This window comes from Lissotriton vulgaris, chromosome 1_1 (assembly GCF_964263255.1).
Source record: "Lissotriton vulgaris chromosome 1_1, aLisVul1.2, whole genome shotgun sequence".
NCBI lineage: Eukaryota > Metazoa > Chordata > Amphibia > Caudata > Salamandridae > Lissotriton > Lissotriton vulgaris.
The window spans coordinates 1,883,040,822-1,883,062,005 of record NC_141685.1 but is presented as its reverse complement, the minus strand read 5'-3'; the positions used below and the strand labels follow the sequence as shown (position 1 = coordinate 1,883,062,005).

At 47.5% G+C, this 21,184-nt stretch overlaps 1 protein-coding gene across 1 annotated transcript in view; it reads left to right on the top strand.

Annotated features, from left to right (window-relative positions):
- The first annotated feature begins 447 nt into the window (after positions 1 to 447).
- The window catches only part of ANKRD26 (ankyrin repeat domain 26), a 969,942-nt gene continuing 949,205 nt past the window's right edge, over positions 448 to 21,184 (top strand). The window contains exon 1 of the mRNA XM_086919420.1: positions 448 to 965. Within this exon, the coding sequence (XP_086775546.1) occupies positions 448 to 965 (518 nt within the window). The remainder of the gene's footprint in view (positions 966 to 21,184) is intronic.

Here is a 21,184-nt window from a genome sequence, read left to right as displayed (position 1 = left end):
TTCCTAATGCGAGACCTATTGCATTGCAAATGGTGCGTTCGAGTAACATTAACCAGCCTCCTTTTCGCCCACCTTCCAATTCTCTCTACGTTTACATTCTATGTTCTATGCTATTAGGTCAAGAGAATTACGACACTCTACTGTAGGACCTGCACTACAGACAAAGGCAAAGCCCACTAATGATGCGGGAAAAAAAACTACAAAGCTTGGAGCTAATGATGTTTACATAACATAGGTAACTCGAGGCACGTGCCAACAGTCCAGGGACGTCACGGATTTCTATTTTCTGTTTAATTGATTGGTTGCTCTGTAACTATGACATCATAAACAACGGCACCGAGGTGAGCTAGTCTTTGGGCTTGTGCTGACACTGCCCATGCGCCGCGCTCCCTCAAGTATGGAGCCGCTCGAGTTTGACAAAATGTAGTGACGCCGGCGCATGCGCGAATGTGCGCAGTCTGCCAGGATACCGTTGCCGACGCGTCCGGGCCGCGGCAGGGGCAGTCGTGCTCCTGTAACACCCCGCAGCTGTGCCCACCAACCGCGCCTCCATGCAGGACACACTCGGAACCACCTGATGCTGCGAGCCGGCTGCTCTTTGTAATCCAGCTGTTCAGCCGACCACTTGCGCTCCAGAGTGGATCTCAGCGGCGATGCCCGCCGGCGGAGACTCGGATCCGAGCTAGCCCTCTCGGCCGCCCTCCATCCAGCTGCCGCCGCCTGCGTGTGCTCCTTGGACTCGCCGCGACAGCCGGCCCCATGAAGAAGATCTTAAACTTCGCGAAGAGGAGGAGGGGCGCGTCCCCCAGCGCCTCCGAGACCGGCAGCCTGACCTCCGCCGGCGGCTACGAACTGCGCGACCGCGACCTCAGCAAGCTGCACCGCGCTGCCTACGCCGGGGACCTGCCCAAGGTGCGGCAACTCTGCAAGAAACACGACCCCAATCAGCAGGACAAGGAGCGCAGGTACTGGCCACGGGCACTGGCCGGGAGGGGCGGGGAGACGAGTAGCCAGGGCAGAGGAGGCTCAGTCCGGGGAGAGTCGGGTACCTGGGTGGGCGATGATGTTGACCCCATTCACGTGCTGATGGGTGGGGGAGCTGCCGAACAGATGGCGGTGCCCATGACAGTGTATAGCAGAGGTCTGGACGAAGAACGCATTGATGACTGGGCACACACGGGTTTGGATGATGCTTGTGGTTAAAGTGGAGTTGGGGTGGCTAGTTGCGCTTGGATGCTGATATCTGGCAGCCTGGAAACCTGACGGCTGGGCCAGCATCACCATTAAGTTTGCCAGATGACTTTGTGTAACCTAGACATTTACAGTCGCGGGCCTTCCTGTCGCGAGAATGCTATGTTTATGGGGATTGTTTTAAAAGAGTGGGCAAACTGGGACATCTTGAGGATTTTGGGGGCCCTTGGCCAAAACATATTTATGGGGCCCTTGTTGGGAACAGCTTTGAATATATGGTCCTGTTTCATGCCCTCTTTGACCAGGTCACTGACAGTGCATAGCCATTCCTCCAAAATTCTAAATGTTACATCTATAATATTCCTGGATAGTGATGACGTGTTTTCAATATTGCGATGGATGTCGGTGTCATTTCTAGCACCGGAGTCATCCTCATCACTGCCAGCAGCATCGCTGCCAGCGCTGCAAACAACTCTGTCACTACTCTTGCTGCCAAAAGCATCTTTGCCTGTACCGCTACCCTTATGATCTCTCTCAGTAGTACAGCTGCCAGCATGCAGGCACCTCTGCTACTACTACTATCGCTGCCAAAAGTGTCACTGCCCGTACCATTACGATCTCTCTCATCATCGCTGCAAGCATCGTTGTCACTTCTCTTGCTGCCAAAAGCGTCACTGGCCGTACCGTTGCCCTTACTATCTCTCTCAGCAGTGCTACTGCCACCAGGATGGAAGCATCGCTACTATTATCGCTGCCAATAGAGCCACTGCCCTTACGATCTTTCTCAGCAGTACTCCCGCCAGCATACAAGTACCGCTGCTACTATTATCTGTACCAACTCTCACTGAAGTATTATCAGTACCACTGCTACTGCCACCAGCATGCAAGCCTCACTGGCAGTACCGCTGCGCTTGCCATCTCTCTCAGCAGTGCGACTGCCACTAGCACCAGCATGCACACACCTGTGCTATTACTATCACTACCAAAAACGTCAGTGCCTTTACCACTGCCCTTATGTTCTCTCTCAGAAGTACCACTGCCAGCAGTGCACGCTTCCCTTCTACTACTTTCGCTGACAACACTGTCATTGTCAGTAAAACCCATGTGGTCATCTCTCTCAGCAGCATTACCGTTACCACTGTTATCCGCTCCAGCATTTATTTATTTTATTTAAAGAGTTTTATATAGTGCTGGCTAGACCCGAAGGTATCAGAGCGCTTTACATAAGGTTCCACAAAATTACACAGTACATTAGAATCAGGTAACAACAGTTGCTAGAAAAATATTTCAAGAGTATAGATGCGAGGAAGGGTAAGGGGGCAGGGAAGGTGGGGTAGGGGAAGATAGGACAGGTCGACGAAAGGAAATCTGCCCGAGCCGGCAGGGTAGGTGACGGCTAAGGGGGAAGTCCACAGCCCATCTCCTCTTTAGCTCCACTGGGCCAAATAGCAAGGTCTCGGTTAAGAAGCAAAACATTTTAAAGAGTATAGGAAGACGAGAAAAGTGGAGTGTAGAAGGGGTGGGGGAAACGGAAAAAGGGGTAGGGGGAGAAAATAACAGAGAGTCGAAGGAAAGTCTGCCCAAGGGCCGGCTGGGTAGGTGATGGTGACGGGGAAAATCCACAGCCCAACTCCTCTTTAGCTAGCGAGTAGCTCCACCGGGCATCGGTCAGCTAGATATGTCTCAACAGTCCTAGGAAGATCCCAAAGTTAATGTCAAGGTGGGTGAGCCAGGGTGGGAGGGTGGAGGGGGAGCACCTTTAGCCTCATTAGAGTAACCTTGAAGTGCCAGTCCAGGGAGTCCCGTGTAGGTGGAGGGGTTTCAAGGGTGAGGGATGGAAAAATAGAAGGTAGTAGCCTAGGAGTTTAGTCCATTTGTGTGGAGGCCAAGACGAGGTCCGGCACCCAGGTAGTTTGTGGTCCCTCAATTTCTTCATCCTGATTATTGACTCCCACGGCTGCCATGTTGAAATCAGGCATCCCCCTGAGCGAATGGATTCTCCCCTGCTTGCTGCCCCGGAGTGGAAGCTTGTGAAAGGATTGTTTGTTCCGCGTATGGGAGGTAATAGATGTTGAGTTTAGTAGATGGGGTGAGGGGAGGACGGCCAGTGTGTGCTTGGGTGGTGAAGCGGGGCCGTAGGTGTCTGCCACAAGTCTGAGGTATTCATCAGGGGACAGGCCGAGCTATTGTCACCCATCCAAAGATTCGGAGTCGTTCTGCTCAGAGCCGATTCAACCGGCCACCATTATGTCCTGGCGGAGCCTCATTGAGATGGAGACCTTTCAATTAACGATCTTGTCTCCCTACGGCAGCAAAATGAACCCCAAAGGTGTGCTGCAGTGGAAGAGATAAGGCGCCATGTTGAGGTCGGGCACAGGGTGAGGCAGCTCTCTCAGGGGCCTTCACATCCTCCGGCGAACCCCCACTCTTAAGAATGACCCTTCAATCAGCCAAGTTTATTGATGTGCCCGTTGGAGAGGATCGTTTTTTAAATCTGCTGTGGTAGGGAGCTAACGGAGTGCCGGGGGGGGGGGGGGGAGCGGGGAACAGCCGCACCCGCTCGGGCTTACTGCGGTCAGAGTACTCGCATTACCATTGATGCTGTGCCCGCTATGTCTGGGGCTCAGTTCCACAACGTTTCCCAGTTTGTGTGCGCCCTCCGTACCCCAGTGGGGTCTCCTTCAGCCCCAGATCCGCATCTCGGCAAAATCTGCCATTTTGCCGCAACTGGGGTGCCGTCTGTGATGTCTGGAATCAGACGTTTGCCCCTCGTTTCTGTACAGCTTCAAACCACTGATATCTCCTCTCTTTAGAGGTGCAGCTTTCACCCAAGGCCAGATAGCTCCCGGGCGCACAGCGTAGCGGAGCTAGCAGGAACACTGCCCGGCCGCCTTATCAGGCAGACGGCTGCGCTACGCAATGGTAGCTTACAGGCCAGTACCACTGCCTATGTCATCTCTCACAGGAGATTCAGTGGGACAGCAGTCTGCAGAAAGGCCAGAGGTGACTATTACCTAGAGATGGGATCACAGACTGTTGGAACCTGGGATGTCAGGTCACCTAGGGTAGCCTGGCCTAGGGTAAGTCACAGAAACTAGAGGCACATGTGTGAAGGTTGCAGACCACCCAGCAGTAAACCAACGCAATAACACCCAAAAATGACACTACACCAATGTTGGAAAAATACGAGCTTGTTTATAAAAATAATATTTGCTCTCTTGTCTTTAGAAATTACAGTTTAGTGTATCACATTTACTTATGAAATTTTGAAGCTTTTCAAAAGATGCTAAATTATGAAAATTAAGCAATTTCTCAACTCAACAGCACAGTACATTAGATATAAGATTTCTAAATTCCTCACAAGTTGTTAAACCATTCATGTTACTCGGCTGGTCACATTTGCATCACAGGGCAGTAGTTCCCAAGAAGCAGAGTTAGTACTCTTCTAGAAAAAGGGGTTTAAACCCTCCCTCCCACTCCACCACTGTTTCCAGCAAGATCCGGCCAGCCCTTCAAACTCCCCTTTGCTTTAGACTTGCTCTCCTGGAGAAATAACCCACTGAAGGCAATGAACCGATCTGGGGATTTCCAAAGTAAACAGCAGACGATGTAAACCCTTCAGGGATTCCTCAGGGGCGCTGCACAAACTGAGTCAGTTTCTCTGTTAAAGTGACTGATGAATCTCACTTCCCTGCTTTCGTTTTACTTTTCCTATGAAGACCACTTCCCCTCTGAACCGCCTCCTTACTTGTGACTGAGTTTGCTGGCTTGGGTCTCGGTATGCCAGAGGGAGCGAGGGAAAACAGGCAGGAGAGAAGAGCCGAATGACGTTTAGGCTCTCCCGCCTCTAGGGGCTCCTCCGCTCTCCCCTCTCACTCGGCCCAGCTCCTCCGTGTGGCGCTGAGGGGAAAAGGAAGATTCCGCACTATCTTCGAGCCGCTGCTGTGCTTCAGGCGCTTCCCCGTCCGGTCCCTCCTCCGCCTTCCTGAAGGGAAGCGGCGCGACCGGGCATGCGCGGAAGAACAGCGGCTCGGCTTGGAGTCTGCTCGCACTGCGGTACTGCCTCCTCCGGTCCCGCCCACAAGCGCCGGCTGACGCGTTCCTTGTGCCGGACCAGCGCTGACAGGGGACAGCTAGGGAAGGATGATCCTCTTCACGAAGCGACCGCTGCAGCCACCGGTTTCAGTGCAACACAGGCGGGCAGAACACGGCGGCCTGTGCACTCTGTGGCGCCTCGCTGAATACACGCTACCAGCCCCACTACAGTCACTTGGAGATCTCCTTAGCAAGGGCGGCCCCAGGTAACAGGGAAAGGGGGAAATAGGCTTGAGATTTATGACGATTGACTCCTCTCCTGCTCACAGTCCTTATAGCCACTGTTAGTAGTATCCTGGAGTCACTTCCCTCAAGTTCCGCCCTAAAGCCTCTATTCTCACTGGGTAGGGGGGAAAGGCTTCTCTCAGGAACAGTCTCCCTCACCCACGCCTTATACTGGGACTAGGGGGGAAATTGGTGCCCAGGGTCTCCAAGATTTCTCACCTAGCGGGGTCAGTTCAAGTAACCAAAGGGAGGTCGGGTGGTGAATCAATAAGGAGCGTCCCTAGACTGGGAGGTCAACCCTTTGACTATCCTACCCCCACCTTCCGCTACAGCCTGTCCTCCAGCCAGCCTACACTGCAAGACAAAATGGCTGACCAGCATTCCGCCATTTATAGGCTGACCCTCAGAGGTCCAGAAGGGACCAGAAGGTTCTGGAATGCCCTATTCTACTCTATGGGACAGGTTCTAGGTTTGTCAGTTGGGACAGTTGGTAGCCACCATTTTGTGACTCCAACTATATTCCTGTCAGAAAAGGCCTCTAGGCCTGAGGCGAAAAACTATGAGGGTGAAAGAACACCTATCCCCTTGACCAACACCTTGAAAAAGCTAGTGGACACAAAAATTAATAAAGGTATGAGGGGCAAAAAGGGGACAAAATAAATAATAAATTGGAGGGACTACGCAAAAAGCCAGACAGGTCTAACACAGACCAACAGCTTAGCAATGCTCTTAGCCTTGAGTTACTGATTAAGGGTTGGGCACCGCTCACGGCAGCCTCGCCCACCCCTCTGGATGAGCTCTTTCTATCATCCACTAGTGGTTTGCCAGTCAGATCACGACAGCTGCCTTTCCCGGGCCTGCTGTGCCGTTTAATTTAGGTCAAGCCTGCAGAAGACCGAATCAAAAATTACTAGATGTCTTGTGGCAGTGGAATTGATTGGAAAAGGTGCAGACTTTCCACGCAGCAGTTGAATTTCTTTTCTTAGAAATAATTTAGCATCCATTATTTTCCTGTACAGAAACTTAACTAACCAGTCACGGCTGACATGAGGGGCGCGTGGGGTTTGTGCATGGGGGGTTTAATTAAAATAAAAGAAAACTTACCTTCCCCGTGTCCCGTGTTTTCTGCTGCCGCAGCTCTCCTCACGGAGGAGCCACCCACAGGCAGCCTACCTCCCCTCCACCAATCACTACTCTGCAATTGCAGCGTTGTGATTGGTGCGCACAGAGCCCAGCCGGGCGCCAAATGGGAGGCCATGCATGCAGCCTACCTAGAGAAAAGGGAAAGAGCGCATGACTGCTTTGGTCGGCCCCAGAGGGCCGACCAAACAGTCAGGGTCCACGACCATGGGCTAGACACGCCTCCCCTGGTTTCCAGCAGACCCGCCCACAACCAGGCATTTCTGCTTTCTCACAGTTCTAGAAACCGAAACATAAAATGGTAGTTTTTCCATTTTATGTTTCTGCTTCTCGCACTGCGAGAAAGCAGTGTGGCAACGCCCCTCTGCCCTAACGGAGGAGCCGCCCCTGCATTGTATAGCGCTTACTACCCAGTTGTGAGGTGTTAAAGGGGTTGCCCACACGGATAGCACGTTTGGCAAAATAAACGCAACGCATGTTATTATTCTCGAAACACAGTTGTTTCTAAAAAGGAGCCAAGTACTGGAAACAGTTACCCAGATTGCAGTTGTATGGTGACCCTTGTCTTTACGGCGATGACTGGACAGGTCTTGTGTGTGCTGATCTTTTTTTGTGATTTGTAAGTCTCTACGCGTGTCTTGAAGACTGTCTAAGAGTGTGTGAATGGAATGAGGTGTTTATTGCACTAATTAAATGCGGATGGTTACGTTGACAAAATGCTAGACTGGCGTTATGTATGATGAAAGTGCAATATCCCTGGACTGTGATTGATGATCCTGTCTGAGATATGAGGTATTAGAACATTGGAATGTTGGGAGCTCCATTGCAGACAATGGAGTGCTCCCTGCTTCTACGGCCGGTAAAGGCCCGCAGAGCAACATTTCAATGTTCTACAAAGGCTTCTCGAAGCTCGAGGGGATTTATATCGCTTCGAGAACCCTTTGTTTAATTTGTTAGAACATTCTGCCCTCTAGTGGCAGAATGTTCTAATAGCCTTATAGTCCTTCGTAGCAGGGCTATACGGGCAATTAAAGTCCCGCTGTCTCGTTAAAGTCCCTCGCCTTCGGCTCGGCTCTTTAACGATTTAACGACCTGTATTAATGTCTGGGTGGACATAGTTGCCGTTTGCTGTCAATGTGTGGAGGCCACATAGACGTATTGCTGATGGCTCAATAGGCATCGAACGTGTGCTGGCCGAATAAGCAGAGGGTTTTGACTGCAGGATGCACCTTGATTGAGCTGGGCAAGAAGTAGTGATGATGGCTGAATATGTGTGTGTGTGTGATTTTTGAAATGGGTGCCTACGGCTAGAGGGACACGAGGCAGCTGGCTGAACTAGAATAGGTACTGATGACTGAGCTGCCTTGGGTGCCTAAGCTGAATTAGCAAGTAGGCAAGTATGTTTTTTGACCTCACCCTTTGAGAAGTAGAGTGGGACATGTTCATGCGGAGTAAGCACCACTAGTACATATTTCAAAATAGGAAAAAGACTGTGTGGTGGGGGTGTGTGTGCTTGCTTGTGTGACTGACACTTGGTACTGTTCAATATTCCACGACTTCTCGGAAACATTACTGGAATTGACCTCTTTCATAGTCATGACAGCCTGCGTCCTTAGCGGACGGGTTTTTGTTGTTCTAAGCCAGATCAGTTTTGTATTGAGGCTAATTCTCTTCTGCGACGATCTGGATCATGACAGCCAGTGCTGCAGAGTCGGTAATCCTTTTATGTTGCTAAAAATAAAACTCTGACAGGATGATCATTTTATTTCGAGTTCCTGCCCGTGTGTTGCTAAATTTACAATGTCTTAGAAAAAAAATAAACTGACCATCAAAATCAAGCTCCTTTATGTAAGAAATACCGAACGTTGGAATGACCACTTGCAGAAATGTACAATCTCCGGTACAGTTTTTGACTGTTTCTGCAGCTGTAAAGTAGTTTTAGGTAATGATTGTAATACATACGTAATCGTGGTTCATTGCATCCTTTTTATACTTTGATGCCCTAAAGTTGGTTGACATAATAATTTTGCTACATAATTTATAATTTGATGCCCTAAAGAAGTTTGTTTTACTTAATCATTTTGGATTCTAGTTTATCGTGGTACACTGCTTCACATTCATAATTCGAGACACGGAATAAAGACTGCTTCTTCTACAAAAAGTGGCACGAAAACTTTCATTTATTTGCAGTGTAGTGTGCCTTATTTGCTTTACATTTTCCTTTTACTTAGATCTGAAAAATATATTACTAGTTACAATCAGTGTTAATTTAAAAAATATATTTTTTACTAAAGAAAGTGCCAGAAGAAGCATTTAAGAGGGTCATACTGTCTAGAAACAAAACAAAGAAAGTAATGTGTAGGTTTGGATTAGTGGTTCCTAGAGGTATCAACTGGTACAATTAAGAAGATATGGACACTTTTGCTTAAGTGTCTTTTTAATCACTTGACTTCCATATTGGCACGTGTATACGTTTATAAAAGAAAATGTACCTAACACGTCTTTACAAAGTGTTATGTATTCATGATGCAAGGTACAAATGTCAAGGTAAGTGTCCCTCAAATGTTTGTACATTATCGGTGCAAACATTCCTTACGTGTCTGGCGCAGAAGCAGTCAGTGTTAACATGTGCCATATTAATACCTGCATTAGTTTAGTAACCATATAACACGATTCATTTGGCTTTAATATTGGGACCTCCCAGAAAGAGAGCAGACTTGTTAATTTGCATTTATTTGTTAGATTGCAAGGTGGTGGATGTTTTTATTTCTCGTGTAGTTGCGCTTTAACGTCAGAGTATGTAAAATATTGTAGTGTATTGTAGGCTCCTACCAAAGAAGACAAACATTTTAATCTGCAAAACAGTGTTTCTGTTGCAAAACTTAATGTCGCAATGCACATGTGTGTGCAAAGTCTACTGATCTGTTTGATGCAGATCAGTACGCTTATTGTTTTGGGGAAAACGTTCATAGCAGTTAAACTGCTGGTATTTAATGGAATTATTTTGTCATTGGTGTGTTAAATTTATCTTTCTTCACTGTTCATACTAGAATTAGAATGTTTGATGTCATTTTGTATTGTACGATCATTTTGGAATTGTTCTATGTAATGTAGAATTCACTGAGGTATGACTTTGGGTTTGAATGTCAGAGAAGCGGTTGGAGCTGACCTGACAGGACGCCTGAGCTAGTGCACCAGTGGGTCGTTATTTGGCACTTGAATGAATAAGTATTTAACTTATTTACGACTCCCTTGCTTCTTACAATGGCGACAAGGTTCCTTTGAAGTTGTGCTGACCCACTGTGCCAAGTTTTATTTGCTTCTGCTGCCGGATGAAGATTTCATGAAGATTTAATCCTGTACTTACTTCAGGGGTGTGGAATTTTTTTAATAATCTACATGGCCAAGGGACAAAATGCTACTGAGATCTACATGTCCTGTAAAATCCACTTGTCCCACCTACTCCATAAATAAATTACAAGGGCTGAAAGAGATACAACTGTGTCAATGTTTATGGGAAAATATGTACTTTTCCCACTGCTCACCATATACGCAGGATGATATCACAGTCTGCTTTATGCGAGGGCAGACTTCATAGTGGATACATTTGCTCCAGGAACCAGCAGCCTCTCCTATAATATTTAGACCAGGAACCAGCACCCTCACCTTTAAACTGGGTTCAAGAACCAATACACTCTCTGACTTACACTGGGTTGAGAATACAGCACCCCCAGGCCCTTCAACTCCTAAGCCGAGGATATGCACGAGTGCCTCCCTAATTTTGTCCCACGAGCCATAGCCCTGTAGAGCACACCCAGGAGTTTTCAGCCACTTCTAGAGCATGCACACAAGTCTCCAGTCAATCGACAAGGCCCAGGAGTCTCCAACCCTGTAACAAAATTGAGCCTTTGCTCCCTAAACCAGACACAGAAGCCAGCATCATCACCCAACCTCTGTCCCAAACCAGGCCACAAGTCCTTACCCCATTCACACCCAAATAACTACAAGCCACCGTACCTACAGTCAACCAAGACCAATGAGCCAGTTTCGCCAGCCCTCTAAAACAGGTTGATCTGCCACTGTTTATTACTCCTCTAAAACACAAGGTCAAGAAGCAAGTTCCCCCCGAAACATGGCCCAGGAGCAAGAATCCGCTCTAAACTTGTCACAGAGGGAGCGATGAGAATAAATAATTTACAGCAGGGCAGTCTGCACATTCAGGCTCACAGGATCTTCGTCAAGTATGGTTTGGGACCAGTAGTTTATCGCACAATAAATCACGACCCACAACTTCTTTATTTAGCAAAAAAGGCCACTTTATTAAGACTGGTGCATAATAAGTTTTCTCAAAAACATTTCACAGGTAAATCATAAAGCAATTCCCAAACTCATATTGACATATCTTTAAAACATAACCCCCAAAAAATGTTGACCCAAGCAAACCCAGAAGAACTGACTCCTGTTGAGAGATCCCCCTCATTTTCTTTTCCTTTCCCTGTGAACAGTATACCCCACCTCCCCCTTGGAGGATGAACAATCCCGCTCAAGACTGCCGTCCCACCCCGAAAAATTACGCCATCCTGGAAAACCATAAGAGTTTTCCTTCCCCACCCTCGAAAGAGCAAATTATGACTTTCTGCTGTTTCACCATATATCTTCCTTCCATTTGTGTGCGAGCAAGGCCCGTAACTCCAGTAAGTAAAAAGCTTGGCCCATCTGAGACAAATGCACCCCATCCTCACGAAATAGATGCCCCTCCGTACTTTTTATGTTATTGTGAGAGAGAACCGTTATTCCAATGTCCCCACAGAAAACTCTCATGACTCTATTAAGTTTGCGCCATGCCTTCTCCAATGCTGCGTGGCATCTTGCTCCTCTCCAATGCAGCGGTGCCCTCCCAGTTACTTTTGATAACTGCCAGATCCAGTTTCATTAGTTTTATTAGGGTCAGGCCAGATAATTCCACCAGGTCTTTTTCCCCTAGGTGAAGGACAAGTAAATCGGGAGGACCCCCCCTAGAGCACATCAAGGACAACGTGGGAAACAAACCCCCCCCCCCCCCCCAATGCATTCCCCCTTTCCCTTTCCAAACCACCTCATGACTAACACTGGTAAGTCCAAGCGATCTCCCATAAATCTGTTGCTCAGAGTAAACAGCAGCCCACTTTACGAAGGAGTGTCCCAATATCCAAGTTGTCTTTATCAAATTTAGAAGCCCTCAAATCTGACCTAGGTAGAAAAATAGAAAGTAACAAGAGAAAATTGCTGCACAAAATTATTTCCAAACATATTTTTCACAACATCTGGACTTCCATCTCCCAATCCTACGGATATCTGACCAGGACCACCCCAATCTCACAGCCTCCGTTGCTGCCCCAATCCTGAAGGAGTGTGTGCCAAAACGCAAAGGATTATCACCTAAATTAATGAGCACCTTCCTCATTACTACCAATAGCTGGGCAATAGAAATCTGATGTCCTTGAGCATGACCAAATATGTATCCTGGTGCAAAAATGTTTAGGCTTTAAAAAGCTCCCATTCCCCTACAGGACAGCAAACCCCCAACCCACTCAGATTCAGGAACACCCATTTCCCCCATCCCAATTGATCCGTCTTGGAAGCCCTCAACCAAATTCTCAACCTATGTTGTAGAACACATATATAACACAGGTATACACATCACTGTGTATACCTGTCTTATTACGCAAACCTAGTAACTCTGATGCCTGAAATGCCCCAAAAAACAACCATACAAAACATAACTGAAACTTGCAACACTCAAACTCATCACAGCAGGAGGGTAACTGCAGTAATATCCTCTGTAACAAATCGAATGTCCCCGGCTGACATAGCGGCTTGGTACCAGCCTGTTCCCTACTTAAACCTCTGAGAACCTTTTTTATTAACACCCCTCCCACAGGAACCCTCCCCCACTTTAACTGCCCATAAAATCAAATTCCTGCCAATTTGTCAGAAATAGTAGTATGTGAAAAACCTCTATCTATCAAATGTAACACAAAACTTAATACAAATTGCTCATCCGTAACCATCCCTCCATGTGTAGGAAACGTGTTATCATAACTTAAGAACTCGGTCCATGCCTGTTGATAACTTCTTCTTGTGGAGGCCCCCAATGAGTGCTCTACCAGTTCGACAGTTCTCATTCCCCCCCAGACATTCTGTGGGATCTGAGTCTTGTTGCGTTCTGCCCCAGGAGCCAAACTGCAAAATTTCGTCCACTGAAAACGAGACAGAGCGTCTGCTATACAATTATTGAATCCTGGAATATGTCTGGCTTTAAAAACAATGTTAAGCTGCAGACACTTGAGCATAAATGCCTGCAGCAACTTCAAAACTCTCAAATCCTTTGCCTTTTGCTTATTGATGAACTCTACTACAGCTAAATTGTCTACGTTAAAAAGGAATGGAATATTCTGTAATTCCTCGCCCCATACATACAAGGCCACCAATAAAGGAAATAACTCCAAGAAGGCGATACTGAAACCCTGTTGCAGCCAATGTTCCGGCCAGCTCTCCGCACACCAACGCCCCTTCCAGAATATGCCAAAACCTTTCGAACCAGACACATCCCAGTAAATCTGATTTTGCCAAATCATATCTTCATCCGCAAAAAACAAAGATACACCATTAAAGTCTGTCAGAAAGGTCAACCAGACGTAAAGATCTGCCCTGGCGGCTGCTGAAATACACACTCTGTGGTGGGGAAGATAGGCCCCTGACATGGACATTCCCAGCCTCCTACCGAAAGCTCTCCCAGCCCTGACCACCCTGCACGCAAAGTTCCGATAGCCCAACAATTTCTGCACCTTTCTCAGCTCTAGTTTACGTTCCTCAATCACAGATATCAAAAAGGATGAGAGCTCCTGCACCTTCTCCTCTGGCAACCTAGCTACCATGTCTATAGTATCATTCTCAATTCCCAAAAAGGGCAACTTAGTACTTAAGCCTTCCGTTTTGTCAGGTCCCAGCGGCACACCAAGCTCCTCGGCCATGATCTGAAAGGTGTCCAAAGCTTTTTTACATTGTCCTGTGCTCTTTGTACCAATAAACATGAAATCATCTAAGTAGTGACAAATTAGTTCATGGCCAGTAATGTATGTAAAATGCCACTGCAAAAAGGTGCTGAATGTTTCAAATAGAGTGCACGATACTGAACACCCCATGGGAAGAACTTTGTCCACATAGAATGCCCCCTGAAAATGCATACCTAAAAGTTCAAAATCGGAAGGGTGAATGGGTAATAGCCGAAAAGCGGACTGTAAGTCGCTCTTTGCCAGTTGCGCAGCCCTCCCAGCTGACCTGACCAACCTCATCGCATCATCCACGGAGGCGTAAGACCCACTAGAATCCACTGGAGATATGAAGTTGTTAACTGAGGAGCACTCTGGCCATGACAGGTGGTGTATTAAGTGGAACTCCCCAGCTTTCTTCTTAGGTCCTACCCCCAGGGGTGAAACAATCAGATTGGGCATTGGGCAACACACAAAAGGACCTGCAATTCTTCCTGCCTCTACCTCAGACCATAACTTCTGTTGAACAACCTGTGTAAACTCCGTAGCTGACTTTAAATTATCAGACCACCGTCTCAGTCGAGGACCCTGGTAACCTATCTTAAACCAGTCCTTGAAACCCCGAAACAATCTTGATGCTGCTACAGTGTCGGGAAAGGCCCACAGCCAATTTTCCAAAATCTCCAACTTAATTGGAGTATGCGCCCTTTGGTACAAATGGGAATGCCTGACCTCTGCCCCTCTGCCCCTGTCCTTGATCACCTAATCTCTGACCCCTAAAACATTGAGTGAGGGGGTGTTTTCCCCCACATTGGGAACACTCATGTTTGTACCTGCAGAATTGCTTATTGCAAAAACCTCTGTTGAAGTTCCAACAGGCTCCGAAAACAGTTGGCGGGACGGTACTAAAAGGGCTGATAAGATACCGACAAGCCGCATGGGTGGTAGCAGGCGACTGAGAAGACTCCATCCATTGGAGCCACAGCTCCAAGTCCACGTCACCCCAGGGTCTGTCATTAAAAACGCTCATGCGTGCTCAAAACTCCCCATCATATGACAACCAAGCATATCCACCAAAATAACTCTGAGCTTTCTGTATAATATCCATGTACTTGAACATCGCTAATGCTCTATCCTGATGTTTCTCGCTGTAGATGCTGGCATAAATAAGAAAAGCAGATGTCCAGTTATCAATTGTTTTAGGGACCCTAGGTCTCCTGGCCAATTACCATTCCTCCTCCTTGGAGCCCTCCTTGGCCTCAATATCCTGATGTAAAAGTTTAAAAACATCCTCAAATTCATGACGCCAAATTCTTCTTTTGGTCTTATCAGATAAATGGGAACCCAATGGCATACCAATCCCCATGTAAGGAAGTTTTTTGTGAATATTCTTATCCTCCTCTAGCGCTTCTTTGGCAACTTTTGCCACCTCTGTGGCCTCCTGAACACCTTTGGCAGATCCTCCTCCTACCAATACCTCCTCCGGTTCAGTACCTGCGTGACCAGCCCCAGGCACAACCTTGCCCAAAACCTTCTCTCCCCCCGCCCCTCAACTCCAATGGATCTGGTTGATTTCTGTGACTGTCCCCCTTGTTTCCAAACCGTCCACCAGTCTGCCTTACCTTTCGGCAACTGAGATGTTCTCTTGAGATATTCCTGAGGGTCATCCAGATGATGGCTGACCTGTGTAGGTGCTCGTACAATTGCTTGGTCCGCACTTGACTTCTGCAAAAAACTAAGAACACTGCTTTGCTCCGAGACACCCCTCTTTTCCCCAATGTAATTCTTCAACTTCACCCCACTGTCCCCATCTCTCAGTTCCCCCTCTTCTAGGTCATCACTTTCTGCATCCAGTACCAATGCATCTTCACATCCCCCAAAAACTTCCCCACTACCCCCCGGTATCTCCCCATCGCCAACCCCTCCATCATAAAACTTCCAATCCAACTTTTTCAAAACTGTAGATTTGTCTGAATGATAAGGAAAATCCCCTCCAGATCTCCGTACCTCAGATAACTTCGCTGGCTGAGCCGCAGCGCGCTCTGCCCGCATTGTCCATTTGCCAGCCGCTTTTCCCTTTGCTGAGACTGGTACCTTGCCTTTCAAGCCGCTCTGACCTGATTGTTCCTAAACGTCCTGTGGACCCTCCAGCCCCCCAGATCTAACACTATGTTAGTCACTTGTCATGCCGCCACTGCCCACCCATACCCACTGACCGCCACCCGAATCCTGCACCACCTTCTGAGGCAACCCTCCCATGGTCCATCCTTGTTGTCCCCCCACAGTTGCCCCGCTGGCCAACTGCTGAGCATCCTGCCGCATGCCCACCCCCTGTGAAACCAATGTTCCTGCACCTTCTATGCTCCTAGACCAGACAGGCAGCTGAGTCTGCAGCAATATGTCCTCACCACCAGGGGCTTGGCCAGAAACAAACCCCCTCTGAACAGAAAAGGCACCCCCTTTAGCCAAACCCCCCCACTGGCCCAGCATTAAAAACATTCATATTCATAGCTGGAGGATATACACGGGGTAAATTAGTGGCAGGGCTCAGGAAATAAGTGTGCCCTTGTATAGTAACCATATTAGTACCCCCAGGTAACGAGGAACCGGTATGCGCTGTAACAGGAGTAGTGAGCAGACCCAGCAACTGGGTATTTTGTTTAGCTGCCGCCGCAGCACTCTTTGCGCGTTTGTCTTTTATGTTCCCTTTAAGTGAGGAAGCAAGTCGGCCCATGGAGCCTCCCCTAAGCTTCCCGACACGCCCCCTCCTTCCGCCCACCGCAGCACGCTGCAAAGCCATATAAGCTTTCCCGCGTGCCGCTTTCTCCCTGATAACCCTAATTATTACCTGGTGGCCGCTCCTATTGTGCGAACCAACCCAGGGGGGAGACCGGCTCGTGCCCAGGTCCCCCCTTGGTAACATTTGAACTTTGAAAGATTTTGGGTTCTGGGAGGGAAAACCGGATGTAACTCCTGGTTACAGTATATTGTAAAGTTCTTTTTATTTTTTAACTGTAGTTATTCAAGCTTTCATGACTACAAAACTGATGAAGCCATCAGTGCAGAAAAACAGCATATGACATGGTAATGTAAAAAATGATCAAATCATGAGCAATTTCATAGTACACGCGGAAATCATTGACATTATTATGACAATAGTGCAAAGGTTTATCAAAGGCACAGTACTGCGTAATAAAAGCCCAACATACAACGATAATATCAAGGTATAAAAGTATACATAGTCAGTGTAATATTACCCATCTGATAGAATGTCCTATTAAAATAAGGCAAAGTGAAAATATAGCCACCCATCCGGATCTAACTTAGACAAATTATTGTGCAGGGATCCCAAAAATCCCAGGGGTGAGCAGTCGGTGGCAGTATTGTGACGTACATTACAAACCAATCCTCACACAATTACATGTTCTGCAGCCAATCATGAAATGACGGCCCCCACCTGCTGCCCCAATGCTTTGCTACCCTGCGCCTTAACAGCAAACCCATGGGCGTAAACTTCCGAAATGTTTTTGGTACTGCCTTTACGCAACCCAACAGAGCCATCTTGGGATCAAGAGGGAATGTACTTTCAGTCATAGCCTTCATGGCTACGATGACATGAATCCAAAACAATGCAACCGCTGGGCAGGACCTCGCTAGGTGAAAGATGTCCACACCCCAAGCGCCACAACGCAGTATCTTCAATGTCATAGTAATGAGCGATATCTATAGGTAAGAGATAAGCACGTACTAGAAATTTATAATGTATTAGGCTGTGCCTACCATTAGGGGACACATCCCTAGTTTGTTGACAACAATATTGCCACTGGTCATCTGATATATATCGTCGCCAAAATTCCTCTCCCACGCCTCCCGGGTGTTGGGAAATTCCATAACTATATTCTACATTACTACCACATATAATCTTGAGATCAGCCTAAAGGGTTACGGGTTGCAGACCAGTACAATCAGAACTGGCCAATCGGGGAGATCCTCTGTGAATGTAGAAAAAAGACCACGAACAGCGTGTGAGGCCCCACCATATGCCAGGACATCCATTAATGTAGGAGACTAATCGCCCAAAAATTCACTACATGATTTAAACGTATGATCTTAAACAGATCACCTATTGTTTTTAGGTTTTTTTTTTCTCCAAGCGATCGTAATAGCTCAGGGGCATTATTAAACTCTGACCAACAGCAGTGCTGAATGGGTATTTGAGGTGCGTACGGGACAGGAACACCACAAAGTGAAGAGAGCTTATTCTACTCCCAAACAGTACATGTAACAGAAGGAATTTCCTGTGACAGTCTTGTGAGTGGCTCAAAAGGTGCCGCAGAAAGTAGAGTTGGAGAAATCATGCAGCGTTCCAAGATGACATGTGGGGTGAGTCTGCAATTGTGAAACCAATGATGAATGAACTGTACCACACCTGAGCCACCAGATAATACCCTTCAAAATTAGGGGATGAAAATCCCTCAAATGATATGAGAACTGTAGTATGTGCAGTCCAATTTGTGGCTGTTGGCCTGCCCACGCTAGTTTAATCATAAGGGAGTGCAGTTGAGCAAAAAAGGCCTTATTCAAAGGTGTAGGGATTTTCTGAAAAAGAAAAAGCAATTTAGGCAGGACAATAATTTTCATTGGAACCACCCTGCTCGCCACAGAGAGTGGCAGAGGAATCCAACAATCGATGCATGATTTCAGGGTCTCCATGAAGCGCCCATAATTTTCGTTAAGGATAACCTAGATATCTATAGGGTAAAGGATACCTAAATATCTATTTGGGTCTGTCTGCCATTGTACAGGGTCGTTATGTCTGGGCGAGTAGTGGAGCTAGTGCGAGGGACCGTAATGGATTTAATACAATTAATCTGAAGACCAGACCAGTGACCAAAGTCCACTATTTTCTCAATAATAGGAATTAGATTGACAGTAGGATATTTAACCACAAGCATAGTATCATATGCGTACATAGAAGAGTATACCGGAATCCTATATTCATTCCTTGCTGACAGTGGTTCGCCCGTAATGTGCACGCCATGGGATCCACAGTCAAAGCAAAAGGGAGAGGTGACCGGGGTCACCACTACAGTGTACCTCGCCTAACTACGAATGGTCGGAGAGCCCATCGTTCAGACGTAACCCGGCGGATGGAGCAGTGTACTGGAGCTGAACCCATTGAACAAAAGTCCAGCCTAGTCCCAGTCTAGACAGTACTACAAGTAAAACAAACACTCTACAGTAACGAACACCTTGGCAGCGTTCAAACACGCGGCAACAATAGGCTTGTTGGGATCTGGTTGGTGTGTAAGGGTAAAAAGTGAGCGGAGATTCTCTGCCATTGTCCATCCTGGAATAAATCCAAACTGGTCAGGTCTGATCAATCGCGGCGTCAAGGGTAACGGTCTGTGAGCTAATAGCTTTGCCAGGACTTTACTATCAATTTTTGTAAGGGATAGGGGACAATACGATTCACACCCAGAGGTGAGGGAGTGGGTTGCCAGTCTTAAAAAGCGTGATTATGATGGACTCCCGCATCGTCAACGTCAGCTGACCGGTCTGAAAAGCCTCCGCATAAACAGCTAAAAGAACCGAGATCAGTTCATCAGCATATACTTTATAAAACTCGACAGCAAGGCCTTCACTACCTGGAGCTTTTCCTTTATGTAATTGATGTATGGCACTCTTAATCCCTATCTTGGTAGGAGGTTGACAGAGCAACTCGCGCTCCGCCTGATCTAGCTACGCCAGGTTCACTTTGTCTAGGTAGGCAAGTATGTCGGTAGGAGCTGCTTCTGACGGTGGGGTATACAGGTATTGATAGAAAGTGGCAAACTCACTCATTATATCTTCAGAAGCACATTTTGAACGCCCATCAGTTGTGTCTTGACGATAAACATGATTGGTTTAAAACATTTTTTTAAAATCTTTTTATTGAATTAAATTTCAACAGCAGACGAAAAACACGTCATGGCACAGAGTATTCAGCTCAACATCTCAAATTGTACCTTGTATGGCCACTAATTGTCTAACACAGCCGTAATGCCAACATCCCAGAGGGCAGGCGGCGGCATTCTGCAAATTCTAAATAACAGTGCAATAGGGGTAACAGCCAATAACGCACATCGGGATCATGGTGAAGCGGCACTCCAAGGTGGGCCTGCGCTAACCGGCTCCAGTCCAGTCTCTCAGAGCAAATACTTATCCTCCTTACCACTATGCTAACTGATGCAGCATACACAAAATACTCCCCGAACAGCCCACACATCAGAATCAATCCATCTATTGGGGGGAGCCAGTCTTCTGCGCAAATCATTAGCCAATTCCTGCAGGCTCATGAGCACCAGTAGCATCCAAATTTCCCCTGTTCGTTGCCTCTTCCCCACAATCACTCTGCGCCCCCCTGCACGTATGAAGTGCACAAACGTTTTTCGGTTGGCTTCTGGGTGGAAGTAACTCACTATAGAGCTCCGACTGCGTAGAGCAGTTCAGCATATCCCTAGACCATTGCTGCAGCGTTGGGGCAGGGCCCCTCAGCCAACACATAGCAACTTCTCTTGGCCATAAGCAGTCCCATATCCACCAACCTGCGAATTGCCTTTGGGAGCAGTTTGGTGTACCAAAGGAGTGCAACTAGCGGGTCTAATGTAAGTTCAGTTATGAACACCTTTCCTAGCTCCCCGAATACTCCCACCCAGAAGGAGCATACCCCCGGGCACAACCATGCCAGGTGCATGAAGTCCGCTGTAACACAGTGGCATCTCTCACATTCATCATCCTCTCGTAGGCCATATCTGCATAGTCTTTCAGGGGTATAATATATTCTATTAAGGTACTTGAAGTAGACCAGCCTGTGCCTGCCATGCAGAGACCGTTTTCTAGTATTCATACAGCAGTAGGACCATTTATCATCGTCTAGCTGAACATTCAAGTCACGCTGCCATGCAAGTCTGGCCGCAGTGTATTTATGCGCCCTGTGTGATATTGCTATCTTGTAAAGAGCTGTAATCATTTTACGAGAGGATGTAGCTTTAATAACATGTGTCAACTCATGCATCTCTGGAGGCTCTGCTATGTCTTCACCCAACAGTGCCCGCAGGGCTCCCCTCACTCTATGAAATTGGAATTTATTTAAAGGTGTGCCGCCTTCTGTCGGGCCAATAAGGCTTTCTGAGGTGCGCACCGTCCCCTCATGAAAGAGGTCCCCCGCCACTTCCAGTTTCAGAGAATGCAATGCCAGTATCGCACCCCTTTCTGTGCATGGTCGTCGCCATCTCATCCACTCAATAGGCATAGCTGGCGGATATAATATTGCGCCTGCCTGATTCTGCAGGAGCCAATGCCAAGCATTTCTAGTAGCATTTAAGGAGTCCACAATACCAGTCCTACAGTCAACTGGTTCCATAATAACTGCCGGCAAAGGTATCGGATCCACAAAAAGTCGCTCCATCCGTGGATCCAAGCATGGAGGTGAGCTCCCTGCGCCACCCTATAATATAATT